Raw genomic sequence first — 21,565 nt, 5'->3', positions numbered from 1 at the left:
TATGCTGCCAGATGGCAGGCCGGTTGGAGTGCAAAACACAGGACTTGGGAGACCAGTACTAGATTTGGGCTGTTGAGGGGACCTTTGTGACCAGGGCATGGTGGTTCTTAACAGCATGTTTCCTGCAAGATAAAAAGCATTCATTTACTCATTATTCACTCATTCATTTGAGTTAGTTATTCAATTGAGTGGATAATAACTGAGTGCACACAGGCCACTGTGATAGGTGGGATACTTCACATCTCTTGGGAGTGATTTCCTCACTTGCTTTGTCATTATCTGAACCCAAGAGGACAGGGAAGGAATGGAACTCATATTTGTTAGCTGCCATGCTTGCTAAAAATAGCCATCATGAAGGGTTGGAGGCGTAGCTCAGCAGTAGAGCACATGCCATGCATACAGAAGGCCCTGAGTTTGAGCCCAACATATTTTCATCCCTACTATTTGCTACAGGGAACTCCAGGTGCTTTACTTAGATACCTAATTCAATCCTCCAAACAACCCTATCAGGAAGGTGTCGCTATTCCCACTTTATAGCAGAGGAAATGGAACCCAGAAAGATTAAAAAATTTTGCTTTAGGTTCAGAAGAACATGGAGGAGTGGTGTTTAAACTTCAGTGCATCACATTAGAACAAAACCATGGTTCCTTCTTGGGCTCTGTGCCCCCCATTCCAAAATATATTGAGAAGAACCTGAGCCGTGGGGAAGTTGACCTCACTGGTGTGACTGACTTACTACTCAGCTATGTTTTGAGTGGTTTCTTACCTTGTACACTCCTGTACCAAGCACTCCTTTTGTTTAAACCAGATCAACAACACAGCAGTGGGGCATGCACTCGTCCTGCCGGCCAGGGGGGACCTCACAGACTTTCTGAAGAATGTCCTCACTTGCCACGTTTGCCTGGGTAAGGTTCTTTTATCTCAGGGGAAATCTGTGCACCTGCAGCTGCAAAACCCAACATCTGCAGAGGGACATTTGAGTGAAGTTATGTGTAAAGAGCTCGCAGTAAAGTAAGACTCATGTAAAAATTTCGTCACCAGTGTAAAAGCTGTGTAAGTAGCTTCCACAGTTAAAGTGGGTTCCCCCAAACAGAGTTTTTCTTCTTAAGGGGACTAATTAATTTTACAGATAACAAGGGAGAAAGGCTCTGTTCAAGTTCTGACCTTACAATCTAGAATTCAAATGTTTGGATTGAGTGACTTCTCAGAACATACTTCTTCAGAGTGGCAAAGAAGGAGAGTAATGTTTTTTCCCATCTTGATTTTTAAGTATCAGTGTTGTAGAGCATACTACAAAGATTTTAGTTTACTCCTTTCAGTTAGTAATGAAATCTGGCCACAGTTAAGGCAGTGAGGCATAAGTAAGCTTCTTTTCCTTTGTTGTTTAAAGGCAGGGTAACAACATGTAGCCCATGCTGGCCTTAAATTCTGGATCCTCCTACCTTGGCCTCCCCAGTGTTGGGATTACAGGCCTGTGTCATCACACCGAGCTAGGTGTCTATCTCATGTGACAGTTTCAGTCACTCTGTCTCCCAGCAGGACAGGCAGCTCAGGGTCACAGAATAAAAAATGGTGTTTCTTTCTAGACATTTGCAACATTGACCCATCCTGTGGATTCGGCAGCTGGAGACCTTCCTTCAGGGACAGGAGAGCAGCAGGCAGCGATGCAGACATTGACCTGGCTTTCATCTTGGACAGCTCAGAGTCCACCACTCTGTTCCAGTTCAACGAGATGAAGAAGTATATCAGCTACCTGGTCAGGCAGCTGGACCTGAGCCCAGACCCCAAGGCTTCCCAGCACTTTGCCAGAGTGGCTGTTGTGCAGCACACACCCTACGAGTCTGCAGGCAATGCCAGCGTGCCGCCTGGGAAGGTGGAATTCTCCCTGATGGACTATGGCTCCAAGGAGAAGCTGCTTAACTTCCTCAGTAGAGGAATGACACAGCTGCAGGGAACCAGGGCCTTGGGCAGAGCTATTGACTACACCATAGAGAACGTCTTTGAAAGTACACCCAACCCACGCGATCTGAAAATTGTGGTGCTGATGATCACAGGTGAGATGCAGAAGCAGCAGCTGGAGGAGGCACAGAGAGCCATCCTGCAGGCCAAATGCAAGGGCTACTTCTTCGTGGTTCTGGGCATTGGCCGGAAAGTGAACGTCAAGGAGGTGTATGGCTTCGCCAGTGAGCCCAATGACGTCTTCTTCAAACTAGTGGATAAGTCAACCGAGCTCAATGAGGAGCCTTTGATGCGCTTTGGGAGGCTGTTGCCATCCTTTGTCAGCAGTAAGTACCATGTCACAGATCACGTGACTTGCTTGGCTGTGCTCTGTGCTGGCCCAAATCCTTGGAGAAGCAAGTCATGGGAAAGATACCAGTGGGCCACCATGAACTTGTCCATTCATTCAACAAATACATATTGACACCAGCCATATGCCAGAAAGGCTTTTTAGGAACCAGAGTAAGCAGGGGACACACAGACAACAATCTTTGTCCTCACTCACTCATTTATTCCACTGTATTTGGGCCCCAATGCAGTGTTGGTATTCCCAAGATTTTATACCGGGGTAGTCAAATGGGTTAAGCACACACTTACTATGAGTAATATGCTGGTGTGTCATGAAGAAGTGTATCCTGGTGTGGATGTTGAGAAAAGATTCCAGAAGGGGTCTCATCAATCTGGGCTTAGCCTCCAACCCCATGCGTGGTTCTTCTGGGTCTTTGCCAATGGATCTCTTCTTCCTAGAATGTCCTCTCCCTCTGCCTTAGCAGCAAAGCCATGTTTGTCTTCAAAATCTCTCTCCATGTTCTTCCTCACTGTAGATGCTCCCTCTCCTAAGACCTGCTCATGGTCAATCTGGACACTGGACCCAGGCATCTATCTTGTGACATGTTGGTCTTCTGTTTGTGGGTCTGTGGTCGTGGTATACTGTGTGTTTCCTGGAGACATGCAGCATCAGTTATATTCCCCAGGGTCTGGCACAGTGAGTCAGCACAGGCCACATATCGAACAAATAAGGGAAACGTATAAAGCATAAGCAAGCATGGCCACGCTGAATATTTACTACTCAAGGGAAAGTTGAGGTCCATGAATATAGTATTCACATTTGTGAAGCCTGTCTTCTGAAAGATTTAGGGAAAAAAATGTGAAGCAAAAGTAATGCTCAGGTTCTCTCAGAAACCAATGTTCCTGTCTTCAGAAGATTAAAACCAAAGTTTTGTTCAGCAAAGCATTGAGAATCCACTAAATGTCACTGGATTATAATTTGATGTTCAGAGTTTGGAAGTTGTTAAATCTCCACTTGAATTTTTCTGTCTTCCCCCTCACATTGAGTAAATATTATCTTTAACCTAATGACCAAAATACTACCAAATAGAACATATTGTCTTAAGATGTTTTATGGACCAAATACCATCATTTTTAGTGTTTGGAATCACTGGACTTAGCTTATATGGAAGAATTAATAAATTCAAATTTTATTTATTGACTAAATAAATATTATGTGATCCACTTAACTCTTTAGTAGACTAATTCCAATTTCTATGTAATTCACATGTGGTTCAAATGTTGTTTCTTCCTCTTTTCTCTAGGTGAGAATGCTTTTTACTTGTCTCCAGACATTAGGAAGCAGTGTGATTGGTTCCAGGGAGACCAACCATCAAGGAATGGTGTGAAGTTTGGTGACAAACAAGTGTAAGTGATTATAATTGTTCTTTAAAAAAATCGTAGTGCTAGAGGAAATGCAGAGGTCCTCCAACCAACCCCTAAGTTTGTGGATGAAGACATTGAAATATAGAAAACATGAAGGTAACGTGGGTCATTCTTAAAGAATTCTTAAGAACTTAAGATTCTTAAAGAATCTGTTAGGTCTATTAGCTTTTGCTCTATAACAAACTACCCAAAACTTAATGGATAATTTATTTGATTTGTAATTTTGTGGGTTAGAAATTTCTGGCTGGGCTCAGCTGGGTGGTTCTTCTGGTCTCCACTGGGCTCCCTTCTATGCTTGTGGTCATGAGTTTGTCAGCTGTGCCCTGGATGGTGCAGGGTGATCTCAGCTGGGTTAGTTCATCTCTGCTCCATGTGGTCTCTCATTCTCCAGGGGACAAAACCTGGGCTTGTTCACAAGGTTGCAAGCAGGTTTCCGTGAGAAAAGGCAGAAGTGTACAAGATCTCTTGAGACATACATAAGCCAGACCTGGCACACTGCTACCTTCTGACACATTCCATTTATCAAAGCATGTCTAAAGGTCAGCTAGATTTAAGGATGAAGGACTGGGTCTGAGGGTATGACCTGCCATATCATACATGGGCGTGGGCACAGACAGAAAGTTGAGGCCAGATGTGCAAACAATCTACCACATCTAGTGTGAAAGGATTTCATAAAGGAGGACTGGATACATAAAACTGGGCTCTGTATCTTCTTAAAATGATCAATTCTGCACTAACTTGATGGTAGTACAATAGAAGATATTGTGTGTGTCCTACCAGGAAGAGGAATGACAGAGCTAAGAGATGAGCAGGACTGTGGTACCCAGGGTGATGCTGCTGCCTGGCACTTGCTCAGTGGCTCATGCCCTGCTCCATCAATGGTGGCCATATGACAGAGGGCTAGGCAGGGGGTTGTGGCTGAAGGAACTGAGCATTTAGAATACCAGTAATTTGTGTCCCTCAAGAGAATGCCACAGCATGTCATGCTTTGTTGGAGGTTCTGGTCTTTGTAGATGCCAGATGAGATGAGATTCAAATGATCCTTGGAAAATAAGTCCCTAGTTCACTCTAAACTTCAGGGTGGGGTAAGAGAGCCCACCTCCTCCTACTGCAAATCTTCTATGGCACCTCGAGTGTTTCATCTCTTTCTTTTTGACAAGGACTAGCTCCAGATCTCAGGCTAGAAAGTCAAAAATCATTACCAAGGCAGGCAAGACCCTTCCCCAGGCATTATGTTGGTGGTCTTGCTTGGTCTGGGGTATGGGCTCTATTTTTCTAGTCTTTAATTGACCTCATTATTTCTCTGGATTATTCCCTTCACATGTTTAGGAAAACAGAATGACCGAAGTAACTTAACATTTGGTATGTAGTGTGATGTGTCTATAAAATGATTGAATTTTCATCTAAAAGCAAGAACAAAGTGTGCATCCCTGTTGTCTGATGGTGTTGCTATAATAGATTGAGAAATTGTTTACCCCTCACAAAAGTTAACACAAATGAAAATACATACATTTCCAACAATATGATGTAGGACCAAAACATTATATTTTAACTTTACGACTTTACAGCACAATGTGGCATTTTGCTGACTGAATATTTTCTTATAGTGAAAATAGCTATTACTGAGTCTATTTAATTTTAGTGTATGTTTCAGTGTGTTAATTGTAATAATTAAAACACTATTAACTATTACTTATTCTTTTCTCTTTTAATTTCCTTTTAAATTGAAACTAAGATATCAGCTGTATTTGTAGTGCAATGTAAACTTCATTCTGAAGGGTTCTATTTTTATATGCTATACAACATCTTAGTAGCATAGATTCTAAAAATAAGAAATTTAATGCATCATGTACCATATACACATAATCTATAAAACCTAGAGCATGCATTTTGCCACAATGGCAAATTACACATAGCTCATGGTGTATGTCTATTCAGATAGTGTACAAAAAAGTATGGGGAGAGGTAATGTTTAATTTTTTTTAACAGAAACTTTCCAAACAATGTTACTTCAAGTCCTACATCCAAACCAGTGACCACAACAAAACCAACAATGATTGTAAATCTGCCACCTGCAAGGCCAGCGCCTGCAAAGCCAGCCTCTGCAAATTCAGCCCCTGCAAAATCAGCTGCTGAAAAGCCAGCTCCTGCAAATCCAGCCCCTGCAAAGTCAGCTGCTGAAAAGCCAGTCCCTGCAAATCCAGCCCCTGCAAAGTCAGCTGCTGAAAAGCCAGTCCCTGCAAATCCAGCCCCTGCAAAGTCAGCTGTTGAAAAGCCCATGGCTGCCAAGCCTGTGGCCACAAACACAGCCACAGTCAGACCTGCAGTGGTGGCAAAGCCTGCAGCAGCAAAGCCTGCAGGGGCCAAGCCAGCAGTAGTGAGACCACCTGCCACTGCTGCAAAGCCAGCTGCCACCAAGCCAGAGGCTCCCAGGCCACAGGCCAAACCAGCCGCTGCCACCAAGTCAGACACTGCTAAGTCTGTAGGTAAGAAAGTCCTGATGAGGGCTGCCACCTTGTTACACCCTCATTTTCTGCTCTGAGGGCAAGGCTCTCGAAGCCTTCTTATAAAGAAGTTGGAATATGGTCTCTGGTCTAAGATTTGTACATCTGGATGATGTATTTAAAAGGTACTAGTCCAAGCACAGGATGGTCAAAGCATTGCTTTTGTTTTTTCCTATATGAGAAAGCAGTCTTCTTCCTCTTAGGACCTTCTTGAGGCTGGTGAGGTCCATGCAATGTGCAGCTGAGGAGCCTCCAGCTTTCAGTATCTCCTTCCTGTGCTTCCAGGCTGCCCCAGCCCTGCCTCCACATGGAGTGGGAGCTCCCATTCTCCCTGGGATGTCATTGTGGTATAGCCACTTTGCCTGGAAATCCTGTTGCCCAAGTGAAAGGGATGAGGTTCTAAGTGGGAGAGGGTTTAGACTCTACAGATGGAGTTAGACAAGGAAAAGCCTGCCCTTGCTTCTTGGGCTGCAAGCCAGATGTCAGATGTTTCTGTTTTTTTTTTGGAGCCAGTCCTGCCTTGACTTGGAAATATCTGGATGGGGCCCTTGGCAACCATAAACTCTGTTCTTTCCACGAGGCATATGGTCACAGAAAGGAGGCCCAGAAAACAGAAGTCAGACCCCAGCCCAAAGGCTAGCCTGCATGCTTGTTCTGACCATAAGTAAAACATGTTCCCAACTTGACAGGACATGAGAATTGTGGTGAGGTGTTAATAAAACCTAGAGTGTGTTATTTCACTTTTCCCTTTTCCTCAAAGAAGGTGCTAGAAGATACTATGTAATGTCACGAGCCATAAAGGAAGATGAAGGTGGAATATGTTGCTCATCTAAGGATGGAAATTGCACTTCATGAGTAGAGAAAGCAGAAATCCCTCTGAAAGAATTCATGTCATGTCCTAAAATTTCATGACTTCACGCATTTTCAATCACAGGCTCATTTTGTACTGAACATTTAACTTCCTATTAGCACAGTGCACTGGACTTGCATTTTCAGGGTATCTCCCTAATAGCAAAAGATAACTCCAAACAACAAAAACCAAAAAGGTGGTTGTGCACCTTGCTGATGAATAAGAGACTTGTCATTACTGTGATTGTCACATGTCATGCATGCTGACAGATGTCCAGATTGATATTTCTTGGGAGATTGAACAAGATAGTACTTTATGTCACCCAAATTTCAGTTCAGCTGTCTATGTGCACACCCCTTTCAGTTCTCCTCTCTCACCTGAGTACTATGGGGGAGGAAGATTTTATTGTTTATCTTGACACTCTGCTTTGATTTTTCTTTCAGTTAAAGCGTATCGAGACATCCAAGTGTCTGAAGTCACAGAGAACAGCGCCAAACTCCACTGGGACAGACCCGAGCCCCCTAGTTCTTATTTTTATGACCTCACTGTCACCTCAGCCCATGACCAGTCCTTGGTTCTGAGGCAGAACCTCACAATCACTGACCGTGTCATTGGGGGCCTGCTGGCTGGGCACACATATCACGTGGCAGCTGTCTGCTACCTGCGGTCTCAGGTCAAAGCCATCTACCAAGGAAGTTTTAGTACAAGTAAGTAACTTGGTTGATTCAAGAACGGTCAGCTCTGCTTTCTGCACAGAATATCGAATGGACATAAAAGAAACCCTAACATAGTAACAAGAACAACAAAATCCAAAATGAAATGAAAAAAAATCTTAGGCTGCACTCTAACTTTACAAAACAGCAGAGTGGAAGATGGGGTCCCACGTGAAATGTGCTCCCACTCTTGGGCCTTGGCTACTGGGTGGAGGAAACCAGATCTCCTGGGCTTGAGAACAGTCCACCGAAGGTAGCAGCGAGGAAAGAGGGCCTCAATCCTGGTGGAAGCTCTCTGTGGCCACTGCCCTGCCTCTGTTTCTGTGTCCAGTAAATGGACGCCCCACCCAATCCAGTCACTGGGCTCCTTAGAGAGTAGTGGAGTAGTCTGAGAAGGCTTGATGCCTGGGGCTGCAGGGTATCTGTAGCTATGGTAGAGAGGCCACCAGTGCCTCCTTCCTGGGTCTCCCAAGTCCTGTGCTCTGCTGCCTGCCCTCACATACCTTTTCAGGCTGCCTGTTTTCCTTTTCTTGGGGGGTGGGGATGGGAACTCACTATGTTTTAAAGGCTTAGTTTGTATGCCCTGCTTCAAACTCCTGAGTAACCGGGACTACAGGTACCCGCTTCTGTGCCAGGATTTTCTAGCCTTTCTTAATTACTCATGGCCCCTTTCCTCTCTTCTGTCTGAGTTCTTCTTGACCCATCTGCTCTAAAGAGAAGGAGATGCCTGTGCTCTTTAGGTCAGTGTGATTCACATGGAGAAATTGTGCCTCAGGGAAGGAATTCGCTCAGCAGCCTTGGGGTAGACCAATTGCTGTGCTTGCCCAAAGACCTCTTCAACCCTAAGACATCATTCTCTGGGGTAGCAACAGAAGGGATTACGTGGAGACGAGGATTTGCTCAGGAGTTTGCGATTCCCTCATTTGCCTGTCAGTAGAGGAATGTGACACATATCCCATTGTGTCAGAGACTTCTTGCGTTTTGCATTGGCTGGGCCACCCTTAGAGAAATGGTAATCATGAAAGCAAGGACTCCTCAGCCCTTTGGTTTCTAATTTACTTACTAGCTGCTTGAATTTTTCTTTTACAGAGAAAACTCAGCCTCCTCCTGCACAGTCATCACGGTCAGTGTCTAGTTCAGGCATTAATCTAGTGGTGGACATGGAACCGTTATCTCTTACTAAAACAGGTGAGTTGTGAAAACATCAGGTCCGTCAATGACAACAGGAAAGCATTCTAAGAACTGCAAATGTTTTGAGGTCTTTATCCTAGCTCATCTGCCTGGGACCACACTTAATGACTTCTAAGGGGCAAGTTCCAAAGTCGGACTCTTAGTGGTCCTCTTTGGTCTCATTCTGTATGTTTCCAGTTGCAAATGGAGATGCACCCTGCCTCTCAGAGAAAGTCGGATGAGAGTTGCTTCCAAGGCTGTAGGCAGGATTGTGCATCAATTAGTCACTTCCCCTGAGCCTCACACTAACAGTAGGGTTGATTTGTGGTCTGTGGTGCTGCAAGAATAGGGTTTCATCTGCTTAGGGGTTAATCTAACAAGAGAACACAAGACAACCCAGACAGGAACCCACTGGGACCCACATTGCACAAATCAAACTTCCAAGCTGGGAGTATGTCTAAGGGTGTAGTTCAGCAACGTTCCCAAGGACCTGAGTTCAATCCCAACACATACATACTCACACACACGTGCACACACATGTACACGCGAACACTCACAAAATATCAAAATCCCATGGCAATTTAGATATCTCTCTTATAGACCCCAAAGCAAACAGTTTCTGCTGAGTGTGGGCACAATCTGCTATTTTTTGGTGTATCAGCCCCAGTGAGGTAGGAGAAAGCATCTCTCATCACAGTGCTTATTTCTGTAAATAATTATAAGAGCCATTTGCAGCTGCTTTTGTACTGAGCTAGATTTAAGAACAGCCATGGCCTTTAATATGTAAACAAAGGGCACATGCTAATATGCATTGCAGAAGCTTTAGCACTAGCTTTTGAGCGGTCACACACATAGTCCTCATTTCGCTCTTCCCCACTGTAAGTTTTAGAATAATGTTTATTTCTCTATCTGACCATTTTTGTAGAGTCTGCATCTCATTTCATCTATGTTTAAATCCAATTGGATAGTTTGGAGTGTTTCTTAACTCTGCACCTCTGTCTCCTTGGGGCTAGTGGAAGAGTAGAGGCCTCTTGGTTCTTTTAGATTGTTAGAAGGCCCTCTTCTGCTTATGGACTTCCCTTGTGTCCATGTGGTAGGGTGTGGGGGAAGAAAACTTGAGTCTCAACCCTTTTACTTCTGAGTCCTGCATTGAAGGCCTGCAGATGGGACTTTGTCGCCTGCCTGGAAGGGGCTGGGCGTGCCCTGCAGCTCCCAATGCCCCAGAGCATGCTGGGCCCTGACGAGGCTCACCAAGCACTGGGTTTGACCTCAAAGGGAAGCCAAAGAGAACACACTAGATTTTCCTCCAAGACCAGGGTCGGCACAGACCTGGTGCTCACTTTAAAGCACTGAAATCTGTGTGCACCATTCCCCACTCTAACTCTGTCCCTCGCAAGTGTGGGGAACAGAGTTTTTAGCCAATTCTTGCTCCACTGACAGATGATAACTTGGAGAAAGCACCAGACTGCAAGATTCAGGGATTTTCTGGTTCTCTTATGTGTGGTCCAGAAGGATGAGAATATATAAACAGTGTTTAACTAAAGTAAACAACCTAATCTTTAAACACAAATCTGGTCAGCACTAGCTTTTGAGCGGTCACACACATAGTCCTCATTTCGCTCTTTCCCACTGTAAGTTTTAGAATAATGCTTATTTCTCTATCTGACCATTTTTGTAGCGTCTGCATCTCATTTCATCTATGTTTAACTCCAATCGGATAGTTTGGAGTGTTTCCTAACTCTGCACCTCTATCTCTTTGGGGCTAGTTTTTTAGAGTTGCAAGTTTCAGAATTAGGGAAGTGGTTTTGACCCAGACTTTTTTTTGTGGTACGGAAGCTGTATTCCAGCCCTGTTCTTTGTATTTTGGTTTTGAGATAGGGTCTCCTTAACTGCCCAGCCTGACCTTGAATTCTAGCTCCTCCTGCCTCCACTTCCCAAATAGCTGGGATTTCAGGCAGGTACCACAGGCTCCGCTAATCCAAACCTTTAATACATAGATCTCCTCGCTCCATGTGATAAAGAGAAAAGATTTTAAAAATCTGGGGTTTGTGCTTCTATTAAGGCTACAGGTAGCCTGACATAGTTGAATCTAAAATTGTCTCCTTCACTCTGGTGGTACACAGTGCTGAGACAGGGGGTGTGCATGTTTCTTCTCTGTGTGTGTACATGTGTGCACGTGCATATGTGTGAATTTCCTACCAGTGATTCAGGACAGAGTGCAGACATTAATCCCGTGCTTTGCTTCAGGGCAAGGTCCTGTACAACTGACCATTGATCCACACAGCCACAGGCCACGAGGCAAGCCTGGAGAAGGTGCCTAGAATTCTTTGTCTGGACATCCGCCAGCCATTCGTGAGAATGCATTATGAATTACATGAGCTAGGTATTTTACTTCAAAATGTTGGAAGTTCAAAATGGAGGACAAAAAGGGGATAAGCAGAACAAGAAATGAATTCTTATCTTTCCTCTTAGGAGTCCCCAGCCTCTTCCCTCCCCTCCCCCTCCCCCTTGTTAACTTAGATATTTTTTTCAGGGAATAAAATATTTTAGTGATATTTACATTTTTAGAGATAGAAAAAGCAATGGCAATCGCTGTATAATCACTCGTGTTAAACCACTCTTTATGTGATTATGTAAAAACAAAGTAACAAGTTTTGCATCCAGATAGCAATTATCCAAATAGCAATGACTGTAACGGCCCTTATTTCTCCAAAGATATATTTCCTCGACAACTCAGACAAAATTAGGTTTTAAAATAATCTTTTGTACATAGACACGTATTTTTTACTTTGCATGTTTATATATTTTATTTTATATTTATTTTTTCTGTATGGATATTTTATTCTTTTCTGTAGCAAGTTAGTTAGAAACACAGTTTAGACTTGCAGAGATGTATCCCTTTCTTTGTATTAAATGTTAGCTACCGATCCTTGCTTTTTTTACCTCCATGAATAAAATATTCTGTCTTAAGGACTTACACTTTATCATAGTTTCCCATTTTGGATTCAGGAAGTGTGGTGGCCTGAGTCCTAGGCTCTCTCTCCAGTGCAGGGCAAGGAGATAGCCTTTTTTTTTTTTTTCTTTTGTGGTGGTGGGGATTGAACTCAGGGCCTTGTGCATGCTAAGTACATGCTGTGCCAGTGAGCATGGGGGCTGCTTTGCTCCCCATGGACTGTCTGCCCTGTTTGGGGCAGGGGGTGAGCGGCTGTGTGGCCTTGGCTGGAGGCAAGGCTGATTCCACCAGCCAACCTGCAGCATTGTTACTTCTGGTCAAGATTCTAGCCTTTGCAATATGACATGATTTTACTGGAAACAGTTAAAACTGGTATTTTTTAAAACAAAAGGAAAATGAATCCTTCCCCTCCTCCCAAGCTACACTCTACCTTTAGTTTTCTTCAGCACTTAAAAAATAATCCAGCCAGTTTTGTTGCCTGTAAGTGGCAGTGAGCAGCACTGGCTGAATCTTCCATTATCACAGGAGAGTGTGGAGTGGCTGAGCGCACCAGGCATTTGGTCACATGCTTTATCACTGCTAGGTCTGACAGTGCTTTGGGTTAATTTTGGTTTTAGAGTTTTCTCACCACCTCTCCCCAAACCCTTCTCATTTTTCCCTAGAGAAGCCTTGGATAGACATTTTCTGTGCATATTTCTTTGCATGCTAAGACTCTTGAGGTTTGTTTGCAACAGCAAAAACATCGAAATCCAGAAACTTACTTTTTGTAGTGCTTACAAAATGAATCCCAAATTATTAACTTAACCATATGTATTGGAGGAAAGTTTGAATGCTGGATTTAGCCAAAATTAACTAATCAAACGTTTGATATTTTTTATTACTTATTCTGAAAGTCAACAATCTGTAGGTCTGATCAATTTTTTGTGTGAGGTACTGGGGGGTAGAACTGAGGGCCTTGCAATTTCTAGACAGATGCTGTACCACTTCAGCCACTCAGCCAGCCCTTTCAATGTTGGTTATTTTTGAGATAGGGTCTCACTTTATTCACTGGCTGGACCAGACCGTGACCTTTCTAGTTGTGCTTTCCTGCATAGCTGGGTTGGTGAGAATGTGCTGCTGTACCGGCCATAGTTTGGGAAGGGACTTTGTGAACTTCTTGCTTGAGCTGACCGTGAGCCTCAATCCTCCTGTTCTCCACCCCTCAAGTAACTAGGATACAGGTGTGAGGCATTGTGCCCGGCCAGAATGGAGCACATTTTGTCTGAGCAAGCATAACTGGGTCAATCAGAGAGCTCTGAAGAAACTATCATTTTATATTCACCAACATTTTGCTTATTTTATTGATTTTAAGGTGCACACTTTTTTTCTCACTGTAAAACGATTTTTGAAACCAAAATGTGAATTCTAATTGGTGGCATGTTATGGTTTATTGGTGGTGTTTGGTGTTAGTTAGTAGAACAGAAACTAAATTAAGATAGATTTGATGTGATCCAGCATTCGGTTAGTCATGTTCCTCTGGGGAAGTAGATCACTGACTGACCCAAGGTGATGCGATGGAGAAAGTCTGACTGTGGGTTGATAATTAGGAACTAAGCCCCTCCAGTGGAGACGAACAGCCACAAATGTTCTTGCTACTTGGCTAGGGGAAACTGCCCACTTTGAGGCTGTGTGCTTATCTCTGGTGAAAATGTGATCAAGTGCTCCAATTGGATTATGACGAGCATCAAAGGGTATTTGGATTTTTTTAAATTGTGAAATCTTAAAAAATAAAAGTGTATTTGGTCAAGATCTGAGAGAATAAAGGGTCCGAAACTTAGTCACAACTATATTTAAAAATACAGCTGAAAATACCAATGCTTTGCTGGCCCTTTTGGAATCAGCCAATGACCAAAACGTAGCCATGAGGACGTTTTTCTCATTCAGGAAACCTGTACCTGCCTTTGAGCTTTGGAAACACTTTATATCAACACACCAACGCCAGACAGAAGCAATTAAATCCCTCTGAGTTTAAGACCATGACGCTGACGCATTTACATTGTGGGTTCGACACCCCCACCCCTTCACTTTGCTAGGGAAGCACTGAAATCCCCACTGTGACCTGCAGGCTTGCAAACCGTCAAAGCACACTGGAAATCCCAAACGACAAAAAAAGGCAAGGTTTTCCAGCTGACATATTTTCTGTTTCAAAGAGTACTTTGAGGAACTCAGGACATAGGGAGCAATGTAGAGCTACATGACTCCCCACTGTGGCAACAGGGTTGGCCACTGATGACCTCCACTAGGAATCTGAGGCACAGCCTTCCTGGTTTCTTTCCATGAAGACTATGTGTGGGCACGTGCATGCCTTGAGAGGTCACATGTGTGTGCACACACATGTCTTTGTCACAAACATGGCCTGTGTTTCCAGGGTGCCCTGCACCCTGCTAAGGGAGGATTGCTTTTAGGATGTTCTGTTTTGGCTTTTGTGAACATAGGGGATTCCCTGAACTTGGTCTTCTTTCTCATACATGGATGCTTACTCAAGCCCAGTGACCAACAGAGGATGGTTGGAACCAAGGAGCCCCATAATTCTCTCTTATAAAATGAAGATTATTTCATTGTGATTCTGTATTTAAGTAAGCCAGGAAAGATTGCGGATGGCTTTCCCTCCATGTCTTTTAGGCTGTATTAGGTTCTCAATAATAAAAAGGAGAAAATTAATGACTACACAGCCAAACACCACAGAATTGTCCCCAAAGGGGCCACCTTCTTTGAGAAAGAAAACAGGAACAACTGTTGAGTCTAAACCTTATTGTTCTAAGAAAAGGTCCAGATTAAACTCAGGGAGCCATCTCCCTTTGTGCTGCTGGACATTTTAATTAGTTTTTGCTGATTAGATATAGCTAGGAGAGTTCCCCCCCCCAAGACTAATGGGGTCTCAGCAGTCAGGATGTGGGGTTTAAAACTATAAGACTTTATAAGAACATAAAATTTACCATGCTTTAAAAATGGAGAGTCCCAAGTTTTTGTCTGTGAATAGTGTGGATCTCTCATTCATACGTTTCTCTTTGTTTTGCACATCTGCATTTATCTGTAGTAACAGGTTCTTAGGGTCCCTCAGTAAGCCTGACAGGGTCTCACAGTGATTCCTGCTGGAATAAGGGTGGACAATGCAGGAGCCATGGTGAGAAGCAAAGGAAGCTGGGAAGGTCGATGGGTCAGTGGGGCAGAGTGCCTGCTACAGCGCTGCCCAGAGTCCTGGGGTCCAGATGGACTTCTTGCTTCTGCTTCAGAAGAGCCTGGCGAGTGGGAACAGAGATGGCCAGGACTGAGGAGCATGTGGAACAAATAATTTGGAACAAGCCGGGATTGTTTGGATAATGCATGGGAATGAAGAAGAAAAGCACAAGACATTTGACCTGGGCCTCACATCTGCAGGAGATCCCACAGGCAGAGAAAGAATGTGTCTTGGTGGCTAAATAGTCTTGCCTACCTAATTTCTCTCCATGACATTCCTTGAAAGCCAGGCATTTGCCTTTATTTACTGGTGCTTTCCAGAGAAAGGAGTCTGTTTGAGGTGTCACCATTTTACTCTGCTTTCCTTGGGTCTTCTGAGGCTCTTGGTGGACCATAGGCTCCCTGGGCTTTGGAGAGGGTCTGCAGGTAGATGATTTTGTGTTTCACCAGCTTGGTGACGATCCCCTCGCCCCCACCACCTAGCAACCAGGATTCATTTGAGACCAACTCTGAGCTGGAGTCCTGCATACCTTTGAGTAAACATGTCGTGGCTGACCTGACTTTGATGATCAACTTGAAGACTTAAGGTTTCCATTCCCTTCTGGTATCAGTCAGACCTGCACATACCACCCCTTCTGCAGTGGTGCCTGACCTGCCCAGCTGGAGACCAAGGAGCCCTGTGAGGGCAGAGCTGGAAGATTCAGGCTTACAACTTCCCACACAAGCACGCAGCATTATCTGCTCCAGGGGCTTTGTTGAAAGAAGGCTTAGTTTTTCAAACTTTCAGAGAGCAGTTGACATCCATGTATGTCTTTCCCAGCACACTCAGGGGTTTGCCAGAAAGCTCTGTAAACAGAAGCCTCACTTTGCATGAACCATAAACTTTCCTCTACCCTACTGGGGGGACCTCAGCATGCCTCTGCAGCTGGGCGACGTCAGAAGGGCGCATTTAAAACATAAACTTCCTTAACTGGAGAACAAATGCTTCTTGGGCTTACAAAGGGCTTTGCTGTGGGACATTTCTGTGGCGTGAGTTGAAGCTCAGTGGCAGATCTTTGCGTTAGTTTCACGTGGTAGGTCAGGAAGGCACTCAGCTACACGCGTGTGTGCACACGCATCATGACGAATGCTCATTTCCACTCATTTCAGTCTACATGGCTTGAGCAGCCTTACTTTTGGAGTATATTCTTGTAGAATTTGAGTATGATTTTGCTAAGGAGTGGAAAGGTCCATGGTTCTGGAGAGCAAAATGCCGCAGAGACCAGAGAGAGGGAAAGGCCAGTTCTTTTCATTTTCAATATCCAATAACGCTTAAGAGTTCAAGTGTACTTTGTAAAGCCCTTTCAGAGGCATGATTTTATTTGCCCTTGGCAAAGTTGTGGGTGATTATTATATTATACCTCAGTGAGGAAACTGAGGCTTGGCTGATTGCGAGAGTTTTGCAACCAGTAACCCTTCTCTGAGTTCTCTGCTTCATCTTTGCGGTCAGCCTGTCAGCCCCAGCGCTGGGTGTAACCAGCTCTGTGTAATAATATTTTTCCTCTCATCTTGATATTGCAGATATATGTCACTTGCCGAAAGATCCAGGAACATGCAGGAGTTTTAATCTGTTTTGGTACTATGATCCAGACACCAAAAGCTGCGGGAGATTTTGGTTTGGAGGTTGTGGGGGAAATGAGAACAAATTTAAATCACAGGAAGAATGTGAAAAAGTTTGTGCTCCTGGTAAGCAGTCATTCTGTATGTTCATAGGCACTGCAAATAAGAGGTCCAGGTCAAAAACTTGCCTTTGAAAAATGCTTGAAGTACCATGATCGTGACGTAGCTGAAAAAGAAGAACATTACACATTCAGATCAGGAAGATGTTGAAATGAAATACATTTAAAATAAGCAAAAAGTTAAATTTTACAAGCACACTTATGAAATTCTGGGGGGGTTTTTGGTGGGGAGGGTACTGGGGCTTGAACTCAGGGCCTTCATCTTGAGCCACTCCACCAGCCCTATTTTTTGGGGGGGTGTGGAAGGGTTTTTTGAGATAAGATCTCACGAACTGTTTGCCCGGGGCTGGCTTTAAACTGTGATCCTCCTGATCTCTGCCTCCTGAGTAGCTGGGATTACAGGCGTGAGTCACCAGCACCCAGCCTGAAATTCATTTTTTGAATTACTATCTTGCTTCCAAAAACCATGCTTGTGTTTCTACCAGTGAAGAAACACATGGCCAACTACTTGTCTCTCTTTACCTGTTACTCATAAAATATCGTACCAAGAATGGTTATTAGAAAAATAGTAGAGTGATCAGTTGCAGGTAACACTTAAAGATCAGTATCCCCATAGATAGATACATCTTTAAGTAATTTTGCTTCCTGTAAATAACATTGACATTGAGGTCACCCAATATCTCTGTCATATTGGGTGACTTGATTGGCAATAAAATAGCAGCAACTTGACGGGAGCCTGGGGTCAGTGCCAGAGGAGAGAGGGTTGAATTGGCAGAAAGGTCATGAGGACGCACTCACGTTGCACAGACAGCCCAACCCTGAAGGCAAGAATGTCACAGGGAACCAATGACAGTACTGAGTGGGAAAGAGAGAAAAGGAGGAGGACTAGAAGCCACAGGGCATGTCATGGTAAATGCAGCATCTAACATGGCCTTTTCCTGTCTTCTTGCTCCATCCCTCACTCCACTCTTCCTTCTCTCCATGCTCAGTGGTCCCCAAACCCAGAGTCGTCAATGTGATGGGAACCTAGGCGTGGCTGGCCAGCAACACTTACCTCTAGGAGAAGAAGGAGGCAGCCATTTCCACCTGTCTTTGTAGAAGCTCGGGGCGGATTCCCTGGCACTGTGCCATTTCCTGCTTTGATTGATACTCGACCTCGGGAGGAAGCCTTCTGCCCTGCGACCTGTCAATATGGTGCTATACGAGTCTGTGGACCCCACGCTCTGTCTCCAGGCAGTTCTATCGTATACTTTGAACTTGATGTACTAGTTAGCCACTGCTGGTGTTTATGTGAACATTCCTATAAATCCAAATTCCCTCTGAAGTTTCACCTTATGCCTGTACTGGGCAAAAGTAAAGTCTACAGAATAACCCCAATGTCACAGCTCCTCTGTATCCTTATGCTCGATTCATTTTTCCCCTTAGTTAAGCATGGCTTTAGTGGAGAAAGAAGAGTCCACCTTTTTCTTCCCCCCAGTTTCCTGGATTAGGCTTCAAGCTCATTTTCTTCTTCAAAATCTTCTGAGAAACGGTCTAGATAGAATGAAGCAAACTCCTTGATCTGTGTGCACTGTTGGGACCAACGCCTCAATTAAGGATTGAAAGAAAGTCATAATAGAGAATATTTTTGGCATTCCTCAAATGTCATTTTTTTTTGAATGCAGGGGTGGGGTTTAATTTTAAAATCTTTAGGAAATTTATACAAAGAAACTTTTTAATAAAGTATATTGAAAGTGTCATTGATTGGTCTTTCTTGGCTGTCTTGTAGCACTCATTGTCAGAAACACCCCTAAGCTGGTGAAATTTGAACCACAGCCTCTGGTTGTGGGCACTGCCCTTTGGTTTCAGGGACAGAGAGCTCTGTGGACAGTGTGCCAGGAAGTCCACTCCATAGACAGCATGCTCCTTTCTGGTAGGGCTGGCTTTCATTGTTCTCTCTGACTTTTGGGTGACTCCAGGGCCTCAGCCTGTCCCTGCCTCTCCAGTTTTTTTTACCTGGGATTTGTCTTGTTCTTACTTCATCATGGCTAATATGCAGTGTTTTCTCTGGACGTCACCCCTTTTCTGGAGTCTCCAAGACAAAAGCATACAGTTATTGTAGTTGGATTTGAGTGTCTGTGAGTGTGTATTTCCCCCCCTTAAAGACCTTCTCTCCTATCTTCATAAATAACACACAAAAACCAAAACCAAATAATACATCTTCAGGTGGTACCTGAATCCCACATAGGCAGGAAACTGAATTTGTTGGGCAAAATACACCCTGACAGCTGCCGAGGGTGGAACCCAGCACCTCAGGTATGAGCAGAACTGTTCTAAGATCACACTGATGTAGGGAAATTTCTAAGCTCTTAGACTGTTCACATCTTTGTAGAAACTGGGGAAAGAACTGAGCTTTGTGTCTATGTCAGTGTGCGAGAAGCAAAGGGCAGTGTGGGAGGCGGGCTCTGTTAGGAATTTGGGGGGATTCTGGGACAGACTCATGGCTTCATGGTCTATGATGGTAGGGATTTGAGTTTTTCTGTAGTGTGCCTGCCTGGAGGCCCCAGCTGAGCATCAAGATAGCTTCAGGAGAATTACCAAGCTTTGGGGACCCCTCATAAGCCCTCACAGCCTGGTAGCCTCACATGGTGTTCGGATATCTCCTGGAATGCCCTTCTTCAGGACTGTTCTGTGTGTTCTCTGGATCCACAGGAATAGCCCTTTTAATATAAGTATGCCTGCATGCCTCCCTCGGGCTGAGTGTATTTGACAAGTTTATCCCATCAGAGTAAAGGTATGTTTGCAGTGAGGCCAAGGAAGAGGATCCTTTCTGGAACAGTGGGTGAGGTATAAAACACAAAGCAGACTGTGTGAGTCTGCTAGTGCTTCTGTCACAAAGTGACATATCAGAAATTTATTCTCTCACAGCTCTTAGCTCTAGCTCTGGAAGTCCAAAATCACGGTATTGGCAGTACTGTGCTGTCTCTGAAACGTGAGGGGACTCCTTCCTTGACTCTGCTCACCTTCTGATGTTGCCAGCCTGGGCACTGCTGCTCCTACTCTACCAGTATGACCCCATCTTAACAATAACCCTATTTCCAACTAAGGTCACATTGAGGTGCTTGGGGGGTTAGGACTTCATCTTTTCAGCTCAACCCATAACACAATCTTAGCATTTCCAGCACCTGCTTCTAACACTGCCTTTGAGGTTGCAGCTCCCGCGATGAGATCTTGACCAAATCCTACCTTCTCATCATTCTTGGATAGTGAGACCATCACCATTGGGTCTTAAGGCTGGGTCCTGCCAACTTAAAAATCTTAAACTCAGATTCTAGTCAAGGCCTTTCTGTCTTAAACCCAACACAGGTTTGACTCCTGGCTCTGGATGGAATTTGAGTGGAGACCATGCCCCGATCTCTCATGCCTCCCTTTTTATCCTCTGGCCTGTAGGGTGCCATGTTGGAGATCCTTACTGGACTCCACAGGGGAGGTTTCATCTGATGTTTGTCTGTTGCTTTGCTCTCCCCTCTGCCTTGCCCTTGGCTCCTGTCTGTGGGAGATTCCCCATGCTAACTCCCTAGTGTGGCACATACTGGTTCTTTGGAGGAAGCTTGGGGGCCTAGCTTGAGGGATATGCTGTTGATGAACTTTCTCCTCCCCTTGTGCATCTCCATTTAAGTGAAATCCACTGAAGGCCCTACTTCACTTACTAACAATTTAGTTTAAATAATTTTTCATAATAGCACTTAAGGACAATACCATACTTGACTCCTTAGATTAAATATGTGTTGCCAGGCGTGATGGTACCTGCCTGTAATCTGAGAACTCAGAAGTATGAAGCAGGAGGGTTATGAGTGGGTGCTGGGTTCCTTTATCCAACAGACTCCCCTTTGAGGAGCATAAGCAAGTGAACTCCCATCCTTTTCTAGAATCACTTAATCCATGGGAAACGAAGGTGACCTTACCACACCCAGTGGTCTCCCCTCTTCTTTCTGATCAATCACTACATCTCTGTGCAGGTTCAGTGTTTGGGCATGGCGTCAATGGAGAGCAGGGCTTCAGCCCTTGACTCGGTGGTGGGAAAAAATGTTTCAGATACTCCTCTCTCCCAACCCTGCCCCATGCAACTTTGTGTACTCTCTTAAGGCCGTGTAGGCTATGGTTTCAGAAGACAACCAGCTGAATTCCTCTCCTTTCTTCATGGAGTGGAGGGAAGCATGCAACTTCTTTGCAGAAGCCCTTCTTACAAGGCCACCAGGACCTTCTCCCTGGATCCTCCTTCTGCCTCAGCAGTGACTGTGGTGGACCCAGTTCAGTGATCCAAGCTGTGGCCCTTGGTGATTAGTTCAGTGAAAACGTTCCACCAAACACGCAGCACCAACCTTCATGGGAACTTAAGGAGCAAAGAGTTTGGGGCCCTCCATTTTCTCCCTGCTGATTTCTCTGCCATGGATATAAAATGGGCCTGATGTGCCTCAGGAGCTGGTATTATTTCTTGGATCCCCAGAAGCAGCTCCTAGATCTAGGGATTGGGTTTAAGCAGTTTATTTGGGAGATGAAGTTACTGATCAGCTGGGGTGTGGGGACTGAGATAGGGAAGAGAAGGATTATACAGAACTGGTGAGAGTATAAATTAGTGCAACCACTATGGAAATCAGTATGGCAGCTCATCAGAAGATAGACGTACCTATGACCCTTCTATACCACTCTTGGGCAGTAAGTCAGCAGGAGGCAGGAGAATAGGGAAGTAT

The 21,565-nt window shown here is 44.5% G+C and overlaps 1 protein-coding gene across 1 annotated transcript in view; it reads left to right on the top strand.

Moving 5' to 3' along the window:
* Nucleotides 1–18,574, top strand: part of Col6a3 (collagen type VI alpha 3 chain) — an 81,657-nt gene extending 63,083 nt beyond the window's left edge. Inside the window, exons 37-44 of the mRNA XM_020187569.2 lie at nt 809–905; nt 1,587–2,285; nt 3,591–3,693; nt 5,701–6,197; nt 7,509–7,772; nt 8,868–8,966; nt 16,678–16,842; nt 17,825–18,574. Of these exons, the coding sequence (XP_020043158.2) occupies nt 809–905; nt 1,587–2,285; nt 3,591–3,693; nt 5,701–6,197; nt 7,509–7,772; nt 8,868–8,966; nt 16,678–16,842; nt 17,825–17,865 (1,965 nt within the window). The 3' untranslated portion in view covers nt 17,866–18,574. The remainder of the gene's footprint in view (nt 1–808; nt 906–1,586; nt 2,286–3,590; nt 3,694–5,700; nt 6,198–7,508; nt 7,773–8,867; nt 8,967–16,677; nt 16,843–17,824) is intronic.
* The last annotated feature ends 2,991 nt before the right edge of the window (nt 18,575–21,565 follow it).

The sequence above is a fragment of the Castor canadensis genome, chromosome 4 (assembly GCF_047511655.1).
Source record: "Castor canadensis chromosome 4, mCasCan1.hap1v2, whole genome shotgun sequence".
Taxonomy (NCBI): domain Eukaryota; kingdom Metazoa; phylum Chordata; class Mammalia; order Rodentia; family Castoridae; genus Castor; species Castor canadensis.
Note: the sequence above shows the minus strand (reverse complement) of the source record. Positions and strands in the feature narration are given on the sequence as shown.